The sequence below is a fragment of the Vicugna pacos genome, chromosome 1, assembly GCF_048564905.1.
Source record: "Vicugna pacos chromosome 1, VicPac4, whole genome shotgun sequence".
Taxonomy (NCBI): Eukaryota; Metazoa; Chordata; class Mammalia; order Artiodactyla; family Camelidae; genus Vicugna; species Vicugna pacos.
In genome coordinates this window covers 44,098,174-44,121,514 of record NC_132987.1, presented here as the reverse complement: position 1 = coordinate 44,121,514, position 23,341 = coordinate 44,098,174, and the positions used below count along the sequence as shown (strand labels likewise).

At 36.5% G+C, this 23,341-nt stretch overlaps 1 protein-coding gene across 2 annotated transcripts in view; it reads left to right on the top strand.

Annotated features, from left to right (window-relative positions):
- Window positions 1–22,789, top strand: part of SPATA16 (spermatogenesis associated 16) — a 203,246-nt gene extending 180,457 nt beyond the window's left edge. Inside the window, exons 11-12 of one of the 2 annotated variants that reach the window (XM_072961099.1) lie at window positions 19,705–19,785; window positions 22,473–22,789. In XM_072961099.1, the coding sequence (XP_072817200.1) occupies window positions 19,705–19,785; window positions 22,473–22,595 (204 nt within the window). In that variant the 3' untranslated portion in view covers window positions 22,596–22,789. The remainder of the gene's footprint in view (window positions 1–19,704; window positions 19,786–22,472) is intronic. The other variant, XM_006200791.3, reaches the window with a different exon arrangement.
- The last annotated feature ends 552 nt before the right edge of the window (window positions 22,790–23,341 follow it).

Here is a 23,341-nt window from a genome sequence, read left to right as displayed (position 1 = left end):
TGTCAGAATCCCCATTACCTAACACAATTTTCAGGGCTCCACTTTGTTATAGGTCTATAAAAAGCCTATCAAGATGAAATCTGATTCATGAGTGCTGACCTCCTGTCTATATTTTGTTATCTTTGAGATTTCTCTAAGAACCCAGAAAGAGAAAGAATGAGACAATTGTGGTTTTTTTTCCTAAATCACCAGAACTAAAAGTACTGTGTATTCTGTATAGAGTTTTAGGAAGGTGGCTCTTGTTTTGCTTTGGCTTTAGAGTATTTCCTCTCCAGTAATTAATTCAAGAAAGATATACGTATGTTGGTTTAGCTGTGCAAATCCACATATAAGCAGATTATGTCCTCCAAGAGGGTTAAATTTTTTGTGTTGGAAAGTCGCAGGCCACAGCAGGATTCTTTAAATAAGAGCATCACACTTTTCTTAGCTTTAGTCTGTAACAAAACTTCCTGAGAAAACACACCCTTTTGAACATCCCGCAAGTTCTCTAATCACACTGCTCATTCATGCATTCAAGTGCCTGGGCGGACACTCTTCTAGACACTGGAGACATAGTCATGAAAAAGCAGCACTCTCGTGACATTTGCATTCTGCTAGAGAAAAGCAGTCAGTAAACTACCTAAAGAAATATGGACTACAAGTAATAAATGCCATAGGTGGAGAAAGCAGGAAAGGAACACAGAAAGTACCAGATGACTGCAGGTGCGACAGAACAGTCATGCAGGATTCACTGAAGTGACAACTGAACAAAAATCTGAAAGAAATGCAAACTATGCAAATATCTGGTGAGAAGCATTCCAAGTAAATGAGACAGCAAATGCAAAACCCTGAGATTGGAGAGTGCCTGGCATGTACAAGGGTTTGCAAGGAGGGCAAAGGGACTGGAGTAGAAGGAATAAGAGCAGTAGGAGATGAAGTGAGAGAGGAGAGGATATAATGCTTGTTCAACAGAAAAATAAAAATGCTCTAAGCTGCTGCGCTGAGAACAGATTTAAGGGGGGCAAGGGCAGAATCAAGGAGACGATTTAGGAGGTTATTGCAATTATACAGGAGAGTAATGATGGTTGCTTGAACCTAGAACCCAGATATCAGCAAAGGATGTAAGAAGTGGTGAGATCCTCTTCTATTCATAAGAAGAACAAGGCTTATTTACAGGGAGGCTAGTACAGTAAAAAGCACCACGAACTGGCAATTCAGAGGCCTGGGTCTGTCGCAAATTAGCTCAGAAGCCCCTTCTTTTCTCTGGGCCTCTGTTTTCTCATCTGTTAAATGAAGAAATTGAACTAGCAGATTCAAAATCCCCTCCCAGCTCCGAATAAATGGATCTTTTGAAAGCCAGACCACCAAAATGAAAGAATAAGAGTTATTGTTTACTGAGCTCTTAATATGGGCCAACACTCCTATTCACTTTGCATATATCCACTCACTAATCCTTACATAGGGTAAAAAGTATAATTTATTAAACAGAGAAGTGTAATAGTTATCCTGAAGTCACACAGCCAGTAAGTGGTGGAACCAAGAACTGACTTGGCCTTAGAGCCTAATCTCTTTCTTGTGCAACTAGACAAAGTCTGACTGACCAGCATTGTTTTACGTATGGCTGAGCATTCAGGAGAGACGCCAAATGGGGAATTACGGTGACCTCCAACCAAAGTGGAATTTGTCCAGCAACTAGCCCAGTTTGTCTGTCTTCAATCTCAAAGTAAAGTTCTTTCAATCTGAACCAATCTCTAAGGAATTTTTGGTTTAGTCTACCTTTGTAATCCACCCTTATAGGATCCTCCTCCTCTGTTCCATAGTTTTCCATCTATAACCAGAAAGAATACAGAGCCTAAATCTGCAAACCCTTGACCATGAACTCAGCTCCCACTGATGGTACCTTGGGCAAGACACAACCTACTGAGAAATACAGTATGTTCACACCTTTACCATCTTCAGAGTCTATGATTTTGTGTTACTTAGCATTGAATCCTAAGGCCCATTAAAGCGCTATGAGCTAGGCCTGAAGACAAATAGGAAAAGGAATCTTCAAAAAAAAAAAAAAAGAAAAGGAGGCTTTAAAAAAAAAAATGTGCCAACTGTTAAGTTGGAACATTCTTATTTCTTCTCACCAAAGACTCAGTTTAGAGGAACATTTAAGCAACACTGTCTACAACTCAGAAGACGAACTTACGGGTTCTTCATTTACAAGGTCTAAATTTCACACTGCAGAGATCAAAATTTAATCTGGTATGACATAAAGTATTGTCTTCTGATATGCCTCTGGATCTCTGGTTTGAGACTAAATAAGGAGAAATGAAGCTTTGTTACTTTAAAGGTAATGAGTGAAACACTTTAGCATATAATCATGATCCTATGAATTTTCATGAGAAGAAATGCTACCTTAAAATTTCATCAAATATTAAAATATAACACAGTACATCATAATCCTTAATGAATCCAACTAATGAAGTTTAGGTGGGTATCTTTAAACCATCATGTGAATTTATTCAAAATTATTTAGCTTTCTGCGCTCCTTTTTATCTCGAAATCTTAACTTACAAATCATACTTGTTATTACACAGAAATGACATCCATTGATATACTAATTTGGTCTTTTAAGATAAAAATGAGAATTGTACATCACTTAGCAACTCTGTTCTGTTCGAGGCTGTTGATGTAGGCAGAGCAAACAGGGGCGAGTACAAATTCGGGGGCCTGGCAGGGGCCACTGGTTGAAGAGGAGAGGGAAGAGAAAACTGGAACATTTTACTTTCCGCATCAGCATTCCAACCTGAGTCCTTCCAGGGACTCTGTGGAGAGAGATCACACATGTGGCACTGTCATTCACTGGCCAGTCATTTGGGCTGACTAATGGGGCTGGGGCATGCAGTCGTGCCACTCTGAAAGTCCTGCTGTCTTTTCAGTGATTCAGCAACTGTACCACTCATTTGCAAAGCAATCAGGCTTTTCCTGTGTGTTTTGTTCTTTAAGGAGTCTTCACAGATTTATTGCAATTTGATTGTGAATCTTCTCCGCTTCTGGTTCTGGACTTCCTCATTAGCATATTCCCAGATTCCTTTTACAGTGTGCGCTCCAAGCACCGCTAAGCAGTTCTGTCCACAGCGTAATGCAGATCATGTACAGAAACCTAAGCTCTCTTGTTGCTGACCGTGCTGAGGAGGGAGGGAGGCAAGGCCCAAGGCGCTGAAGAGGCCAGGTGCCTGGGATGAATCATTACGGTTCCCGGGATGAATGAGTCTGCCAGAAGGTGTCTAAGCCAGCAATTGTAGTGGGGGAGCCTCCACCGAAGCCCTGGCAGAACCTCCTGATTGTGGGCAGAGGCTGAGCCCCGGGGTAGCCACACCTGGAGGGAGGACCTCATCCACAAATGCACAGCAAAGCCACGTTTAGTCCGACATGTGGAGAAAACGGAAAGCCTAGGTTCTGGCCATCTCCCCCGCCCACAACACAGCACTCCACATAGATGGTGAATTTCAGTCATCACTTAAACCAAACAACATTTTTCTCCTCTGACTGAAAGGAAAAAGTATATGGGTAATTTGTTAAACATTTTCAACAGGTGCATTTTCTAATCACTGACTTTCTACCTGTATTTGGCCTTTCCTCCAGAACTGGAAATACCTCTTTTATATACTTTGTTGGTGGAAAGTATTCCAAAACATTGATGATTTGGCTGGAAATTTCTGCAGCAGAAGCATTTCTGTGCAGATGTCAGATCTAGCATGGCCCTCATCTAGGGAGCATGAATCCAGGAGCTTTGCCTTTTTAGCCAGGAGCTTTTCAAGAGGTAGACAAAGCTAATGAGCCATTTATTAGGTGCTCACGTACCTAATAAAATACCACGATGTCCAACAATTGATCAAAGTACGTTAGTCTGTTCGAACCTTGCTTTTAAATAACTATCACAATGGAAACAAGCTACAGAAAAATTTATTTCTGGTAAATAATTATGTTAATAATGTGATGGAAAAATTTTAAATATGATGACTACAAATATCATCAATGATGACTATTTATCACTAAGTATATGCCAAGCCCTTCAAGAAGTTATTGCATTTAATGACTGCAACATCCTAGGAGAAAGACATCATCATCTTTACTTTGAAAGATGAGGAAAAAGTGCTTTGTAGAATTAACAAGGAAACAAGCCCAAGTCCGTAGTGACAACATTTGGTTTTGAATCAGATTTGTTTGGGACAAAGGCTCTGTTCCTAGTCATTAGTTAGAATATTTAAGCTAAACCAAATACAGCTACTGAAAATCAGTGACACAACGAACATTGCCTGACCCAAGCTCAGATCCTATAGGACAACCAACAAGACAACCTTTAAGTCTGTTTCTCAGCAGTGAGTGGGACAGGAGCATCAGGGGCTATCGCAGGCATCTGTCTATCTCTAGATCATAGCTCAGAGGCCAGGCTGGCGACTTACCCAGACTGCTTTGCAGCAGCTTCCTAACCAAATCTGAACCCTGGCACCCACCCTCCCCTGGGTCATGCCCTCTTACTGTCCTTCCTCACATTCCTCCCTTTACAGATGTACTGTGTTTAGCTTGCTTTGATAGCTCACCATCTTCCTTCTTCCTGCAACATCAGAACTTTAAGAAAACAGCTTGGAAGTCAGGTCATTCCTGTAGTGTATTTATGGTTGCTCTAAGGGTCATTCTCTGGTCTATTACCTGAATGAGCGCTCTGAAATGCACCAGGATTTCAATGAAAACACAATTTCAGAAACACTTATTACTATAACCCCTCCCTGTCTTACATCCCAGCACACAGACCTTTCGGCTGGGACTGGACAGCATACTGTTACTCCTTCACTTCCTGGGAGCCCTCCCTGCCTGTCCCACTAGTGAGTGAATACAGGGAGTTGACTACAACATAAATTGGAAATGCTCATCTTACGCCAAACCTATTAGTGTTTTGATCTCTATAAAAGACTTTCAAAATGCATCTTTCAGAAGTTCAGTGAAATATTCTCATGCAAGGGAGGGGAGCATGTATCTCAATTTCATTTTGAAATGAAGAGTGAGTTCGCTGTTCACTCTAAAAGTTACTCTCTTTAAATTACCTAAGTATCTCTTCTGCTTGGCAGCCCAGCATTTTACTGCATGTATTATATACATTAAGTTTTGTACTTCTTTATAATTTTGGAGAATAACAAAATAACAGCTTATACCACTTGGTAGCTAAATGAACCATAGGCTATCTTCCATTCTGTTTTGAAAGTGGGATTAATACAGAGTTTGGAGCAGCTGACTTGTAGCTCATTTAATCATTTATAGTGTACTCATTATACCTTTCATCTTTTGGAGAAGGGCAAAAATAAAAGTGCCTTTCCATGCAGCCCCAAAGGAAGGTATGGGTTGTTTGTAATTCTGATTATGACTTTCTTAAAATAGTGCATGTGGAGGAGGGAACAAGACTGTAATCTAAAACACACACAAATGCCATGAACACCAGCATGCCCATATCTCTTCGCCTCATTGAAACTGTGTGTAAAATGAATGTGCACTCTGCTGAAATGGCTTTATGCTAGAGAAGAGGTTCTAGAGAAGAACATGAAGTGCCTGGTGCAAAGATGAATACGGACTTACGTTAGAGCGCCTAACCTAGAGATAGCATGGAGTTAGGCTTTTTTCTTATTGAATTGAAAGGAATTACCTTCCTGATCTCTTATGGAGAGAAGACCCCCTTCAGCTTCACAGTGATACACTTCATCATATTGATGATGATTTTTAGACACAACTGGGAAAACTGATTCAAGAAATAAAAGTACATGAATATATATATATATATATATGTTCATGTATAACTGAAAAATTGTGCTCTACACTGGAATTTGACACAACATTGTAAAATGATTATAAATCGATAGAAAATGTTTAAAAAATTTAAAAATTAAAAAAAAAGAAATAAAAGTACATTTTCCTGGGGGGAGGGTATAGCTCAGAGGTAGAGCACATGCTTAACATGCACGAGGTCCTGGTTCAATCCCCAGTGCCTCCGTTAAAAAATAAATAAATAACCCTAATTACCTCCTTTTGACAAAAATCAAAAGTACATCTCCCTGAGGAACAGAAGTCAGAAATCATTTATTAAAAGCCATGATACAGGGCTTCTACTTCCAGGAATATGGAGAGTCTCAGCAAACAAAATAGAAGACACAAGAAGAACCAAATAGAAATTTTGGAATTGCAAAGTGCAAATAACCAAAATTTAATACTCAATTGAGGGGCTCAACAGCAGAATGACAGGCAAAGAGGAAAGAATCAATGAAATGAAGTTAAGACAACAGAAATGATCCAACTGAAACAACAGAAAAATAGACTGAAAAAAAAAAGAACAGATCCTCAAGGACCTGTGAGACTATGACAACAGATCTAGCATTCATGTAATCAGAGTCCCAGGATAGGAGAAAATGGGCAGGAATGAAAAAGTACCCAAAGAAATAACAGCTGAAAACTTCCTTAATTTGGCAAAACACATAAAACTATAGATTTAGGAATCTGAGTGAACCCCAAATAGAATAAATTCAAATTCACACCACGATGCAGCACAGTCAGACTTCTAAAAACTAAAGACAAAGAAAAATCTTGAAAGCAGCTAAAAAGAGAAATGATTCACTAACTATAAGGGAAAAGCAATTTGAATGACAGCGGATTTTTTCATTAAAAAATATCGAGGCCAAAAGAAAGTGGCATATTTTTCAAGTACTGACAGAAAAGAACTGTCAACACAGAATGCTATTCCCAGTGAAAATATCTTTCAGGAATGCAGGAGAAATCAAGACATTCTTAGATGAAGCAAAACTAAGAATTTGTCATCAGCCAACTCACCCTAAAAAATGGCTGAAGAAAGTTCTCTAAATAGAAAAGAAACAATAAAAACTCTGAAATACCAAGAAAATTGAAAGAACACAGCAAGCAAAAATATGAGTGAAAACAGACTGTTTTCATTATGTTTGATGGTGGAAGCAAAAATATTAACATCCTATAATGTGATCCTAAATGTATGTGGGGCTATGGTTCTCAGTTCCACATATAAGAAGCTTGAAAATCACCACTCCATTCTAACAACATGTAAAAAGCTGAACAGACTAAAATGATCTATAACTCTTCTTGAATCTGTAAGAGAGTGAAGGACAGAGGACAAACCTCTGCTCCAAGACTAGAGAGATGTGGCTTTCCAAAGCAGAGACTCATGAGTGGAAACTGTCATGGGAACCAATCCTGAGGCTGGAAAAGCTGAATTATAATTGACAGATTGCTGGATGCTCTGTGCAGACAACACTGAGTATTAAAAACTCTAGGGTGACCCAGTCATAGAGGAAGTCACAATATTATGAGATTTACTTCCGTGAGCTCAACCAGGTTCCCATAACAAATACAGGAGGAAAATCCCCTTGGGCCTCTGGAAGGAGAAGGGTGAAAAGAATCATTCTGAAATATGTCAGAGCACTCTGTTCTTCTCAGCAAGGCCTGCCCTCAGAAGAAACTAGTTAAACAGAGCCTCACCTATGGAGTATTATCAGGGCCTAACTGACCTGCGGAAGGAAAATACCCAACTCCAGCCCACACTACCCAGCTTGTCCCACCTAAGAGGAGACAAAAAAACTGAGGAACACTTGTGAAGTTCACAGTCCAGAGGCACAGGCTCACTAAAAGACTGAAACCTAATCATATTACTATAGAATTTTTCCCCTCCTCTCACAAATAACTGCCACAGTACTAAAGGCCTATTTACAGCAGTTCCTTTTACCCAGTACAGCATGTCCGGCTAGCAAGAAAAAATTACAAGGCATACCAAAAAGCAAAAAATACAATTTGAAGAGACGAAGCAAGCATCCAAACTAGATATGGCAGAGATGCTGGAAGTATCAGACTGAGAATTTAACACAACTATGATTAATATGCTAAGGATTCTAATGGATAAAGTAAACAGCATGCAAGACAAGATGGACAATAATAATAGTAACAGCATATTCAATTATGTATGCTTACGTATATAATAGCAATAGTATATTGAATTATGTATGATTATGTATATATCTTACATGTGTACATATGATTATGTATACATCTTATATGTGTACGTGTGTGTGTGTGTGTGTGTATACACACACACACACACACACATATATACAAATGCTTATGTTTGCTTCTAAATAAATAAAATGAATGACAGCAATGATATTAGGGATAGGAGAAATTAATTAGGATCATTCTATTATTAAAAGGTACACACACTACCTGTGTAGTGATATAGTGTTGTTTGAAAGTAGACTTGGACACCTACACATCTACAATCAATCAATCTCCAACAAAGCAGGCAAGAATATACAGTAGAGGTAAGACAGCCTCTTCAGCAACTGGTGTTGGGAAAGCTGGACAGCTGTATGCAAATCAATGAAGTTAGAAAACTCCCTCGCACCATACGCAAAAATAAATTCAAAATGGCTTAAAGACAAAAACATAAGACAAGACAACATAAACCTCCTAGAAGAAAACAGGCAAAATATTCTCTGCCATGAATCTCAGCAATGTTCTCCTAGGGCTATCTATTGAGGCAACAGAAATAAAAGCAAAAATAAATAAGTGGGACCTAATTAAGCTTATAAGCTTTTCTAAAAGATGCCCAAGGGAAAGGCCCTGTGAGGGACTGCTGATCACAAGGACTACTGGCAGAAGCCATATAAGGACTTACATTTGCTTGTGACTCCACAGGTTGTTATCAAAGTCATGTGCTTGCATGAAGAGTTAGTATCAGTTTAAGGCCCCTTGCAGGGCATTTGGATGCAACAAGATGGATTCTATGACAGAAGTACCATGGAGTAGCTTAACTAAGCTCTCAGCGAAAACAAAAATAGAAACAAAGAACAAAGGCAACAAATAGAAAACGGGAATGAATATGGTAGATATTAATTCAATAATGTCAATTAATACTTTGAATGCCAATCATATAAATGCACCAATCAAAAATCAGATTGTCAGAGTGGATCAAAAAATATGTCCCAACTATATGCTGTCTACAATAAACCCACTTTAAGTATACAAACATATATATATTAAAAGTAAATGGATGGAGAAAAATATACCATGCTAGCACTTATCAAAAGAAAGTGGAAGTAGCTATGTTAAATCCAGACAGAGCAGACTTCAAAGTAAGAAACATAATATTAGAGATCAAGAAGGGCATTACATATGATAAAGGTGTCAGTTCTTCAATAAGACATTTTTTTTTAATCTGTGTGTACCTAACAATAGAACATCAAACTTCATGAGGCCAAAACTGATAGGACTACAAGGACAAACAGATGAATCCACTATCATAGTTAAGAGACTTCAATACCACTCTATCACAAATGAAAAGATCCACCAGGCAGAAAACCAGTAAGGACACAGTTGAACCCAATAACACCATTAATCAACTAGATAGAATGGATCTCTACATACTACTTTATTGAACAAAGCAAAATACACGTATTTCTTAAAATCACAAAAAACACTAATCTGAGCCACATCTGGGCCAAATTCTGAGCCATAAAACATACCTTAACAAATTTAAAATAACAGAAATCATACAATGTCTGCTCTAAGACTACAATGGAATTAAGCTAGAGATTAATTACAGAAAGATAACTAGAAAATTTTAGAATATGTGCAGATTAATAACACACTTCTAAATCACACATGGATCAAAGAAGAAATCTCAAAAGAAACATTATAATATGTTGAACTAAATGAAAATAAAAACACAACTTCTCAAACTTTGTGGGATGCAGTGAAAGTAGTGCTCAGAGGGAAATTTACAGTATTAACTGCACATATTGGGGAGGAAGAAAGATCTAAAATCCATGATCTAAGTTTCACCTTAGGAAACTAGAAAAATAGGAGCAAATAAATCCAAAGTAAGCAGAAGGAAAAAAAAATGTGTTACAGCAGAAATCAATGAAAGTAAAAACAGAAAATCAATAGAGAAAATCAACCAAACCAAAAGATGATTCTTTGAAAAGATCAATGAAATTGAAAGGTTTCTAGCCATCTAACCAAGGGGACAAAAAGAGGACACAAATTACTAACATTAGAAATGAAAGAAAGGACATCACCATAGATCCCATGGAAATTAAAAGGATAATAAAGAAATACTCTGAACAGTTTTATGCCCACAATACGATAACCCATCTGAAATGGTCCAATTCCTTGAAAGACACAATCTGCCAAAACTCAAAAAAGAATAAATAGACCTATATTTACTAAAGAAATTGAATCAATAATTAATAACTTTAAGACAATTATAAATGAAAGAGGATAAAGAGATATTAAATTTTTCAACTGAACTTAAAACAATGACACCAGTAACCTGAAATATATATACATATAAACATATATATACAGTAAATATATATAAATATATGTAATATATCCTAGAACAAAATAAACAATACAAAAAGATCCACTAAAAATACTCTAAATATATTAAAATGGATTATAAAAAATGTTCAAGTACATATAGGAAGGTAAGGGGAAAAAAGAGAGAAGCAAAAACCAAAGGAAAAAAGAAAGCAAAAAAAAAAAAAAGATAATCTAAGTCCTAACATACCAATAATTATCATAAACATAAATAGTCTAAATACACCAATTTAAAGACAGAGATTGGCACAACATGAATTTAAAATTATGATTCAACCATATACAGTCTACAAATTCACTTCAAATATAGTGACATAGGTGGGCTAAAAGTCCAAGGGTGGAAAAAGATAGAGCACACAAATATTAATATAAGGAAGGCAGTAGTGGTTGTATTAATATCAGACAAAGTGGACTTCAAAGAAAAGAAAGTGACCAGAGGCAGAGAGGACATTACAGAGAGAAACATTATATAATGATAAAAGGATTAATCTACCAAGAAAACATAGCAATCCTAAATGTGTATGTACCAGACAACGAGGCTGCAAAATACATGAAACAAAAACTGATAGGACTAAAAGGAAAAATAGACATTTCCACAATTATAGTTGGCTATTTCACCCTCTATCTTTCAACAATTGATAGAACAACTAAGCAGAAAAATCAGCAAGGATATAGAATTCAACAACACCATCAACCAATGGGATCTAACCAACATTTACAGAACAATCCATGCCCTAGAAGCAGAATACATATTCTTTTCAAGTGCCCATAGAACACATACCAAAACAGACCATATCCTGGGCCATAAATAGATCTCAACAAATGTTTAAAAACTGAAATTTTAAGTATTTTCAACTGCAATAGAATCAAACTGGAAATCAATAATAGAAAAATAACAAGGAATTTTCTAAATACTTGAAGAGTCCATGGATCAAAAAAGAAGCGTAAAGGAAAATGAAAAAAACATACATTGAACTGAATGAAAATGAAAATAGAAAATATCAAAATCTGTGGGATACAGATAAAGCAGCAGTGAAAGAGAACTTTATAACACTAAGTGTGTACATTATAAAAGAGGAAATAATTGAAGCCCTGACTCAAAAACCTAGGGGAAAAAAGAGCACAATAAACTCAAAACAAGCATACAGAAGGAAATAACAAAGATTAGAAATCAATGAAGTAGAAAACAGAAAAATAGAGAAAATAAATGAAACAGCTGATTTTTTGAACAGGTTAATAAAATTTACAGACCTCTAGCAAGACTAATGAAGAAAAAAAGAGAGAAGACACAAACCATCTATATTAGGAATAAAACAGGATATCACTATAGACCCTGCAGATGTCAAAATGATAAGGAACTATGATGATGAACTCCACACACATAAATTTAACAATGTAGATGAAATGTGTCAATTTCTCAAGAAACACAAAGTACCATAACTCACCCAACATGAAATAATTTGAATCATTCTGTAACTATTAAAGGAATTTAATTCATAATTTTAAACTCCCCCAAAAGAAGTCTCCAAGCCAATCTGGTTTGACACCAATTGTATACAATCTCTTTGCAAAAACATTAAGAGGAGGAAGCCCTCTCCAATTCATGTTATGAAGTTGGTATTACCTGATACAAAACAGACAGAAACAGTACCCAAAAAACCCTCTGCAAACTCCCTTATGAATACAGAGGCAAAAATCTTTAAAATGTTAGCAAATAGAACTCAGCAATATGTAAAAAGAATTACATGCCATAACCAAGTTGGGTTCACGCCAGGGATGCAAGCAAGACTGCTTGAATATTTAAAATTCAATGTAATCTACCATATCAACAAAATGGTATAATGCAATTCCTATTAGAATCTCAGCAAGAATTTTCATAAATAAAGACAAGGCTACTTTAAAATTTATATGGAATGCCATAGTAAATGGAATAGCTTAAACACCGTAGAAAGAGAGTGAACTGAAAGCAATCAGTCTACCTGATTTCAAGACTTTTTATATAGCTACAGTAACCCAGACTTTGTGGTACTGGTGGAGTGACAGAAACATAGGCCAATGAAATGAAATTAAAAACCTAGAAGTAAACTCACAGAAATACGCTTAATTGATTTTTTTATAAAGGTGCAAATGCAATTCAATAAAGGAAAGACAGCCTTTTCAACAAATGGTGCAAGAGTATTTGGACACCCATAGGTAAAAACAAACCAAAAACAAACAAACAAACAAGACACTTGACACAGAAATTGACTAACAATGTAAAACTTTTAGAAAAAAATAGAAGAAAATCTTTGGGATCTTAGTCTATACAAAGAGTTCTTTTCTTAGACTTGACACCAAAAGTCTGATCCATAAAAGTCTAATTGATAAGTTAGACATCATCAAAATTAAAAAGTTTCACTCTGTGATGAGCAAAATTGAAATCAGAAAAACCCTGTTAAAAAGGATGAAATGACAAGCTACAGAGTGAGAGAAAACATTTTCAAACCATATGCCCAACAAAAGATAAGTATTTAGATTATATAAAGACCTCTCAAAATTCAACAGTAAAAAAAAGTTGATTCAATTTGAAAGGAGGTAAAAGACATGAACAGACATTTCACCAAAGAGAATGCCAGTTAAGCATGTTAACAGATGTTCAGCATGATTTGTCATTAGAGAAATACAAATTAAAACTGTAATGAGATAAATCGATACATACCTATCAAAATGGCTAAAATAAAAATTAGTAGCAGCACTAAATGTTGGTAAGGATGCAGAGAAATTAGGTCACTCATACACTGCTGGTAGAAATGTAAAATGAAGTAACTGAAGGAAATATGACAGTTTCTAAAAAAATTAATTATGCACAAACATATGACCAAGCAGCAGTACTCCTCGGCATTTATTTATCCCAGAGAAATGGAAGCAATGTACGTATCCTTCAAAGAGTGAATCATTAAACTGTGCATCCATACCATGGAATACTACTCAGCAACAAAAAGGAACAAACAATAACCTGAATAAATCCCCAGAGAATAATGGAGTTATATACTATATGATTCCATTTATATAACCTTCTTAAAATGACAAAATTATAGAAATGGACAACACATTAGTGGTTGACAAGAATTAGAATAAGAGGGTGAAGCAAGGAGGAAAATAGGTGTGGCTACAAAAGGGCAAGTGTGTTACTTCTTACTGATGCATGTGAATCTGCAATTGTCTCAAAAAGTTAAAAAAAATAAATTCAAACCTTCAGATAAATTATGCCATTAAACTTGAAAACGTATTTGTGAAGAGTCCTGGTTTTCCTAAACAAAATATCAAGGTTTTAAAAATGCTCTTCAGCTCTATACTAAACATAATTTTTTAAAGTGCTATTTATTATTATGGGAATTTTCAATTAGGAATTGATAATACAGTTTAGCAGGAAGGTTTTTTGCACACTTTGTAGTATCTCAGGGGTAGGTGCCTCAGAATTTATGCCTTTTACTTTTACGACTAAAATATTGGCTAACATACTAAATTCACTAAATCAGAAAGGGGAAATATGAGGCTTGTTTGTCTGTTTGAATGCTAGCCAAAAGCTAAAGGAAACTGCTATATTATGAATAGCAGAACTCCGTTTCAGAAACTAACTTTATTTTAGAAATTAATTTCAAGCCTGTTTGAAAACAATTGTCATTCTAATAAGAATTAAAATTCAAATCACTTTGGATGATAAATATTTAAAAGTATTTGGTCTGGAAACTAACTTGGAACAGAGCAAGGAAACTAACGTTATCAAATCCACTATTGGTGGAGTGAAATGGCTGCTTTGCCAAGAGAATTTTGGTCCACCCTGCTAATCGCTGGAAACACAGTCTCATTCTATAACCACAACAACAGTCATATAAACATGACATTAATTCCTGACAGATCTGATTCTTATTTCATCTATCTTTTTTCCTCCGAAAAGATGTCTTTAAAAGATTAAAAAAAAAAATCCTTTGAGCACCCAATCCCTAAGGCATGAACATGTACCAACAAACCCCTATAAACAAACCTAATCTTCTCTCCTGAATCGAGACTACATGAAATCCAATAGGACGTCCCATTTCAAGCCCAGTGTCTTTCTTCTCAGTATAATTTACCCATGCATTTGTGTTTGAGATCAACTTCCTCTCACTGTCATTACTGGAAAGAAACCACCCTGGTTCCCAAGGTATATACAAAGCCTGCAGGGGGCATCAATGAAGTAGGAAGCATCAACCAGCAGGAAAAGTGAACTGCAGAAATCACTAAAGTCATGTTTGAGGGGAAAAACTAGAACTTAAGTGAACTTTATGGCTTAGTACAGATCTTCCTTGACTTACAGTAGGGTTACCTCTCAATAAACCCATCGTAAGCTGAAAACATCATTAAGTTGGAAATTATTTAATACACCCAAGCTTCTGAACATCATAGGTCAGCCGAGCCTTCCTTAAATGTGCTCAGAGGACTTGGATTCACCTACAGTTGGGCAAGATCATCTAACAACACAAAGCCTATTTTATAATAAAGTGTTGAATAGCTCAGGTAATTTATGGAACAGAGTACTAAGAGTGAAAACTAGAATGGTTGTATGGGTACAGGATGGTTGTGGGAGGGTAAGGTTGTTTACCCTTGGGATTGTGTGACTGACTGGGAGCTGCGGCTCGCTGCCACTGCTCAGCATTATGACAGAGTGTTCTTACCAAGTCCAGACTCATTCTGCTCGCCACACAACAGGCCAGTAAATTGGGAGACAAAGTGTTGGGAATAATGACTTTACTCAGAAAGCCAGCAGACAGAGAAGATAGGGGACTAATAATGTCCTAGAGAACCATCTTACCCAAGTCAGAATTCAGGCTCCTTTTATACTAAAAAGGGGAGGTGGGTTGATCGTTGCAAACTTCTTGGTGTCAGAATCCTTTGTTCTCGCAGCTGTTAGAGTAGGTCAGGTCATGATGTTCCTGTAAACTTCTAACAAGGCAAATGTTATTCTCTGTTCTGCAACTTTTTATCTCTATGTGAGTGAAAAAATGTTATACCCTTAAAGGTCAAAGCCTTGAGAATGGGCTATCCTCTGTATTTCAGGCTATAGGCAACATTCTGTTACAAAAGGTACAGAACCAGCATGACTGAGCACAGGAAACAGAGCACAGGGTTAGAGCTAAAGGAATATGGAGTCAGATTTGTTGCTCCCTATTATAGTACCAGACTCCATATCGCTAGGCCAGGAAAAGATCAAAATTCAAAATTTCAAGTGTGGTTTCTACTGAATATGTATCATTTTTGCACCATCATAAATTCAAAAAATTGTAAGTCAGAAATCAGGAACCATCTGCTGTCATATTAATTTTCTAGGATCGCTGTAACAAAGTACCACAAACTGAGTGGCTTAAACAATAGAAATTTATCATCACAGTTCTGGAGGCTGGTAGTCCAAACTCAAAGTATCATCATGGTTGGTACCTTCTTAGGGCTGTGAGGAAGAATCAGTTCCATGCCTCCCTCCTAGTTTCTGGTGGTTTGCTGGCAATCTTTATCATACCTTGGACTGTAGAAATATCACCTTAATCTCTGCCTTCATCCTCACCTGGTATTCTCCCTATGTGAGTGTATCCAAATGTCCACTTTTTATAAGGATACCTAGGTTAGGGCCCACCGCCCTAAAGACCTCATTTTAACTTGATGACCTCTATAAAAACCCTATCTCCAGATAAGTGCACATTCGGAAGACTTCAACATAGAATTTTGAGGGAATGCAATTCAACTCACGACAAAAGTATTTGATTTTAAATGACTATGGGAGGGAAAGGTGACTCTCCTTCCCCTCTACTACATCCAAATGACTCCCCTTTCAAAGCTCTATTAGGCCAGCACTGTGTTGTCCCTTTCTGTTATCATCCCTCTCCAGCTTTGTTCATGTTGAGCTTGTCATTTTTTTCCTTAGTTTGTCCCCATTTCTAACTCTCTATGCCCTAAAACTCATCTTCTTCCTTAGCAATGCCCTTGGTCTCATGGTCAGCCTTTGCACAATAAATGGAAAGCAGTAATATTGCTTTCACCTCTGGTTCACATGCCTTCAATTACCAAATGAAATTAGGTTGGATCTATGCACAAATGAAGCCACAGTCAGCACCACAAAATGATAGTGAGTCAGTAGCAATCCTCCTTCACAAGAAAGCTCTCAAATAAACAGAGGGTCTCCTGACCTCAAGGAATCCCCACACTCTCCACTTACACATAAGATACAAACCAATGTTACAGGAAAAAAATTATTAGAGAAAACAGTCACATAATTATTGGAGAAAATAATCAGTACCAAAAGTGCCTATAAAGTAGTTTTGCATGTGGAAAAACATATTATTTTAATCTATAAAAATGTTGTATTTTATCCTGGAGTCCAGTAGAAAAATCCTGTTTTGATATTCTAAAAAAATTATTAACTGAAAAGAAATATTTTAATATATTTACTAAATTTATTTAGTGCATCAGTGAATAATACGATGCAGTTATAGGATGAGAAATTTGAAAACCCATTATGAAACCACCAGGCACTACACAAGGTGCTATTATAATCTTTGTGGAGGACTTAGCCATTTGTCAAGAGCTTTCCACAAACATCAAGCCATTTAATCCTCACAAAAAAACCCTGTAAGTAGACTTTGATTATTATTAATTTCTTATTTAAACTAGAGGTGAGAAAATTAAAGTTCAGAAATTAAGTCACATCACCAGTGGAAGGACTGAAAATCAAACTCGTCTTATAATTCTAGCTAGTACTCTCTTTCAAATTTATAAGCTAACACAAAACAAATCCATCACTCTTTACATAACAACGTTGACATACCTAAAGATACCACAGATTCCTGTTGTTTTCTCTTCTCCATAGTAGACACCTCCAGATCCTTCAACTTTTCATACAATTTGGTGTTAAGACCCTGGACGTACCCAGAACTGAGTATGATAGCCCAGATGGGATAGGACCTGAGCAGAGAAGGGAAAAAACTATAGTCCCTTTTGAGACATATTTTAAATATTGTAGTCTATCATCAGATCAGTTTGGGCTAACTAGAGAATACTGCTGATTTATATTAAACTTGCAATTAATATGTACTATCAGAAACTCATCTTCCCTCTCCTTTCTCTGCCCCTCCTAATTCTGCCTTTTATACAGTGGAACTTTGAGACCTACTCACAAGGCTTTAAAGCACGTCAAATATCTATACTTGGCAGAGTTAATGAGGTAGCGTCCTTCACAGAGTAGAGGTCAAAAACACAGGTCTATTAGGTAAAGCTGTTTAGCTTTTAATCCAATTTCACTGTTTTATGCATTTTTTAATTCATTTATGTCTTTTCTATTTACTGGGCATACACTTCTGGATTCAAGTATTACTACTACTACAAAATAAATGTAATTCTGACCTATGCAAATACGTCACATAAATTGTTTAATCTCGGTAGGACCCTGTGAAGCCACTGATTGATAGAGAAACTTGGGTTCCAAGAACTTCAATAAGTTTGCCCAAAGTTACACACCAAGAACACGCTGGAGCTGGGAATCTAACCCAGATATATTGGGCTTTGACCCAGCAGGCTGTGTCTCTGCCATGACCACCTTTTTGTTCTGAATAACCGAAAGCATCATTTTTTGTTCATTTTTCTTAGGACTTTTTAACTGCTAGAATGCTTTTCACATAGTAGACTACAAAATAGTGGGTTGGGTTTTTTTTTTCCTTTTCAATTAGGAGTTTTGCATCATTCTGGCTTTTAGCCTAGTACTAGACTATTACTACAGGTCCATTTTTCAACACATTTTTGATTATGTGACTTTTTTTTCTACCTCTTATATTAGTCACTAATCAAACCTATTCTTTTTCCCTAAAACTGTTCATCGAATTTTAGTCCTTACCTCATTAAGATACCATCATTATCTCAAATGAAGAACTTCACAGTCATTCCTAATTCTGCCTGCCTTCTAACCCCAACACAGAATTTTTCATCAAAACTATAGCTCTTACTTCCTAAATGTCTCTTAAATCCTTGATGCAGGTCCTCACAGTATTTTTCATATCCTATTGCACTGGCACCTAATTGATCCACCTGCCCCTAGTCTCCTGGCTGCCTTCCACCACACAACAATGGCACCAGATTTATCTTTCTAACCCCAGGGCTAAATATTTTTTAACTTTTTACAAGCTGACCCCAGTCTATATTTCCTGCCATATATAGCTCTACTCCCAGTATCCCCATTCCCACATCTGTGGTGTTAGTGACTCACCCCTATCAAACAGCCCTGTGCTTTCCCAGACTTGCTTTTATGGGTGCCACTTCCCCTGTCTGGAATGAGATGAGATCCTTGTCCTGGCTTCTATCACCTTCACATTCCTTCAGACAGAATTGTGACATTTTTGCTGACAAATTTTTTGTACAAAATTCTTATACAAATGTTTATGCTTTGTTGCAATCTTTTTTTTTCATTAACTGCCTACGTGTATATGAGTTCCTCATAAACAAACATCTCGCTATTTTTGCTTACCACCTTAGTACAATGCCAAATACACAGTAAATGTTCCATAAATATTTGCACGAAAAAACAAAAGTACTTCCTTTGAGATCTGAGCTGACTAGAAGCCTTACTGTAATATATATTAGTGTATTTAGTTACCTCCACATTTCTTCCTAATTGGTATTTTTTGTTTGTACTGTTAGAATTTCAACTTTGAGATCTCCTGTACTTCTCAGGCTGTCTTCTCTTTTACACTTTCAAAGTCATCTTTGTTCTGAATGTTTTAACTCTACACTAAGTCATAACTGACAGACTTTTGTGTACAAGAATTTAAAAGTCCTGAGAAACTAACTAATAACAATTTCCTAACTCTTTGATGTGGATTATGACTGATACTCATATGACAGGTGAAAATCTGCCCTATTACTGAGAACTTCAGTTCCCCTCAATCATCTGGCATCCCAAAATTCTCTGCAAGATCATTTGGTCTGATGTCCGTATCTCAGTAATGCCAAGTCAGCAATGGCACATAGATACACAAGAAAATGTTACCTGCCCATTTTGCAAATGGGTAAATTAGACCCAGAATGACCAAGTAGACTATGATATAGTTAAGCAAGTAGATCCTGTACCAAAAAGAAGTTCTAATAAGGACTCTGCTCCCAAAACTGGCTCATTTCCTTCCTTACTTGCTTACATATTTCTTTGTGTTTTATTTCCCTAAGGGCTTTATAGAAATTTCTATCATTTGCAATCTGTTCTTCTTAGTTATATGAATCTATTTTCTCTTCAACCAGCATTTTTCTTTCCTTGACTTAAAAAAAGAAAATAAAGAACCAGCTTTACTAAAAAACATGTTGCAGCTGTCCTATACTTCAGTAAGTACAGACGCTAAAATTGACTTACTTTACTGCATATTGTGTCATTCATCTAATGGTATAATCTAAGAGAATAACCTCTGATTTGAAAATTGTGAGGGCACATCTCCAGACTGGACTAACTGAAATTTGATGTGAGTACAAGTCATGGAATTTTTTGGCTTGGTGTGTCCTTGGAGATCATCCAAGCTAATCCTTTCTTCACTAAAGGCTCAGAAAGGCCAAGTGACTTGCCACAGGTCAGGATTATAAACCAGGCCAAGAGCAGAACTCACTGTTCTGACTCTTCATCTAGTGCCTTTCTACCTTTGGCTGTCCCAAGTATGGAGAAGACAATTTGTTATTACCTTGCCTAGAGAGTCTGAAAGCTAAACAATGGTAATAGGATAATGAAGGCAGTGATTATTTAATTTGTAAAAGAAAAGAAAGCCTTCTGATATGCTTCATACCAGTCATCACTTTGAGTATGGAAAAACACACTGCTGTCTGAACACACTGGTGTCTTCAGCTCTATTATCAGAGAGGAGGATTATTGCGGGTCTACCATATCCTAGGTACCAGGAATAGTGAAAAGTAGTTGCCTGTCTTATGGAGCTTAAAGCCCAGGTGGGAAGATAGATATTATATAAATCATTATAAAACATTAAGTAAAAAAATTCAATATGCAAAGAGATGAATGGGTTGCTATGGGAAAACGTCACTGAGAGACCCAGCCTGGTCTGGCTTATCAAGGAGGATGTCCCTGAGGTACTGATGTTAAACCTGAAATACAGAGGATATGTAAGGGTTCTAATGGGAGTGTTCCATCAGAGGGCATAGCATTAGAAAGATCAAGGCTGTAGAGAACACTGAACAGCTGTTCTCAGAAAACTGAAGATGTACCACATGGCTAAAGCAAACTGAGAGACAGGAGCCAGAATTAGAGATGGAAGTATAATCAGATCACCCAGAGCTGTGTAGACCATGTTAAGGGCTTAGGACTCCATTTAGGTATTTTAAGCAGGGGGAAATGTGACCAGATATACACTTTTAAAAGATCATCCTCATATCATTAGGAGAATGGGTTGAAAGGGTAGCATGTGGACAGACCAGGTAGGAGGTGAACACATAGGTCGGGTGAGACATACACAAAGCATGTACTCCAGACCTCCCAGCTTAATTTGGCAATACTCCCTATTCCAGTGACACATCTTATGTTTCTTCTCTGTCTTTGTCTTTTTAAATGAAAGGCAACCCAGTGAGTCAACACTGCTCTTAATAAACACAGTTTTTTTTAAAAACAGATAGCAACCACATAATGGATGTTTAGAAACAATTCATTTTCTGTATCATTGAAGGAAGCTTTTTTTGTTGCATTAGGTCTGTAATTTTAATTGTATTTGGGCTAATTATAAACATTATCATTGTAAAGAACTTTGATTTAGACAATGCATTTTCAGTGTAAATAATATGGATCAGTCATCAACTCAACTATGGAAGTAATGGTTGAGTGCCATCCATTACGCTTGTTTTGATTGTGCTTTATGTTAATGTTTAACCTATAGTTCTGGTGTAAGTCAGATAATATAAATGGATGGGGTACATAGCATAATGCATTGACTTCATGACAGGATCCAAAAATATTCTGTCAAATCATTTTGATGATTGCTGCAATTATCAAATGTTATAGACAACAATTTGCTTTTAGAAATTTTTACCTGAAGTAATTTTAGGTTTTCAGAAAGAATTGTATTCATGTAAATAAGTTATCTTATTTTCTAAAGGAAACCAACGGACAGTTTATATCACCTGGAATAAGACCTAACATAACATACATGAGTGCTACCATTTATTATTCTCTTTTTGACAACCTGAATTACCTTTTGGATATTACTCTGAATGATAAATCAACTGATTTAAAAGTAGAGCTCAAAATTGGAAAATTGAACTTGTAAGTGCTTTTATCTTAAGTAGATGACATGTTCATGCACCTTGAATAGTAAGTGCTCTAGCTTTGAGCTAACTTTATGACAACAGGATCTTCAGTGAGTGACTTTAGACTCATACAATATGCAAGTCCCAGGAGTCAGGGTTAAGTATGAACTGTTATTCATCGTGAGGGCTCAACTCAGCATATAGATGTAAACTGTTTTACTCTATAGTTCTTTCTGACAAATAGTATAATACATTAACCATCACTGAATAATTACAAGTTTTCTTTGGAGAAAGACTAGTAATTTATTTTTAAGAACTATTGTATACCATTATTTTATCTTTTTTTTTCAAATTTTCCTTTTGATTTAAAAGAAAAATGGCTCTTGCTAAGAAAATGTGGAATATTAATTTTTCTCCCAAGTTGGCCAGAGGCAAACCCACGCTAGAATCTCTGGTTTTGAAGGGGGTAGAGTTTGTTAGTTTTCATTCTTCTTTTGGATAATGGGATAATTTTTCACCATTTATTTCCTTTTGAAATCCCTGGTTTTACTGACCATTAAAGACAGAGGTTGACGATAATCCCATCCCCATACCCAATATGTAGGACGGACAGCAAAGCATATTCCTGCAAATCTGCTTCGTGTCTCTAAGACAGGGGACCCTGAGATGCAGGTCCATGTATCGTTTACTTTTAAAAACCCCACCATTTTCCTAAATACACAAAACCCAGGAAAACAATCACAAATCTAACTGTATCTGTTTATTTCTTCTAGGTTGGACGAATTGAAGACTTTCTTTACCAAGTAGAGGATAGTTTCTTAAAAACTAAAAAACTGAGAACTGCTCGAAGGCAAAAAACAAAAATGAAGCGGCTTCAAACTGTGCAGCAAAGCTAGTCACTGAGGAGCAGGGAGTACCACCAAGACATCTCAGAGAAAGGGGCAATGGCAGCCCGCCAGCCTATGATACCCTGGCCACCAAGGACTATCGCCAGAAGAACAAGGTGGTGCTCCCCTTGGTTCATGTTCAGCTAAGACGTTCTATACTTTGTTAATCTTGACTGACAGCAATAAATGTTCTCAGCAAGTTGGACCTGACTCTCTTTCAGATTCATCTCACTTAGTTAAATAGCTTATAAAATAACCATTGCTGCCTCTTTCACCTGTCTTGTTCTTTCAACACTGACTGAAGTATACCAGGTCTACCCAAGTATGCACAGTATATGTGCATATTCACGTGCATTCGTGAGGATTAATCACATACCATATACAGATACAGATAATCTAAATGCAGATTTTAAAAATTATAAAACTAATAATATACTCTCTCAGTCCTTACAGAGAGCCAGCTGTATATGGTATGGCTGATATTATCAGTTATTAAAATCTCTATTCTTTCCTCTGGGTCCTTCATATTCCCTCCCTTTAAAATACTCAACATAAAGGCATATATCTGATAAGGTCGTAGCCATTACTCAAGACCTCAGTTAACACCAACAAGAGAGTTTGAAAATAGGGTAAGTACATGGAACTCAGATACAGAGTAAAATAGACAAGAAAATGTAATTTTTAAAAATAATGGAAAAAATGAATAAGATTCCAGACTACATTAAAAGGAAAAAAAAGGAATAAAATACCTAGTG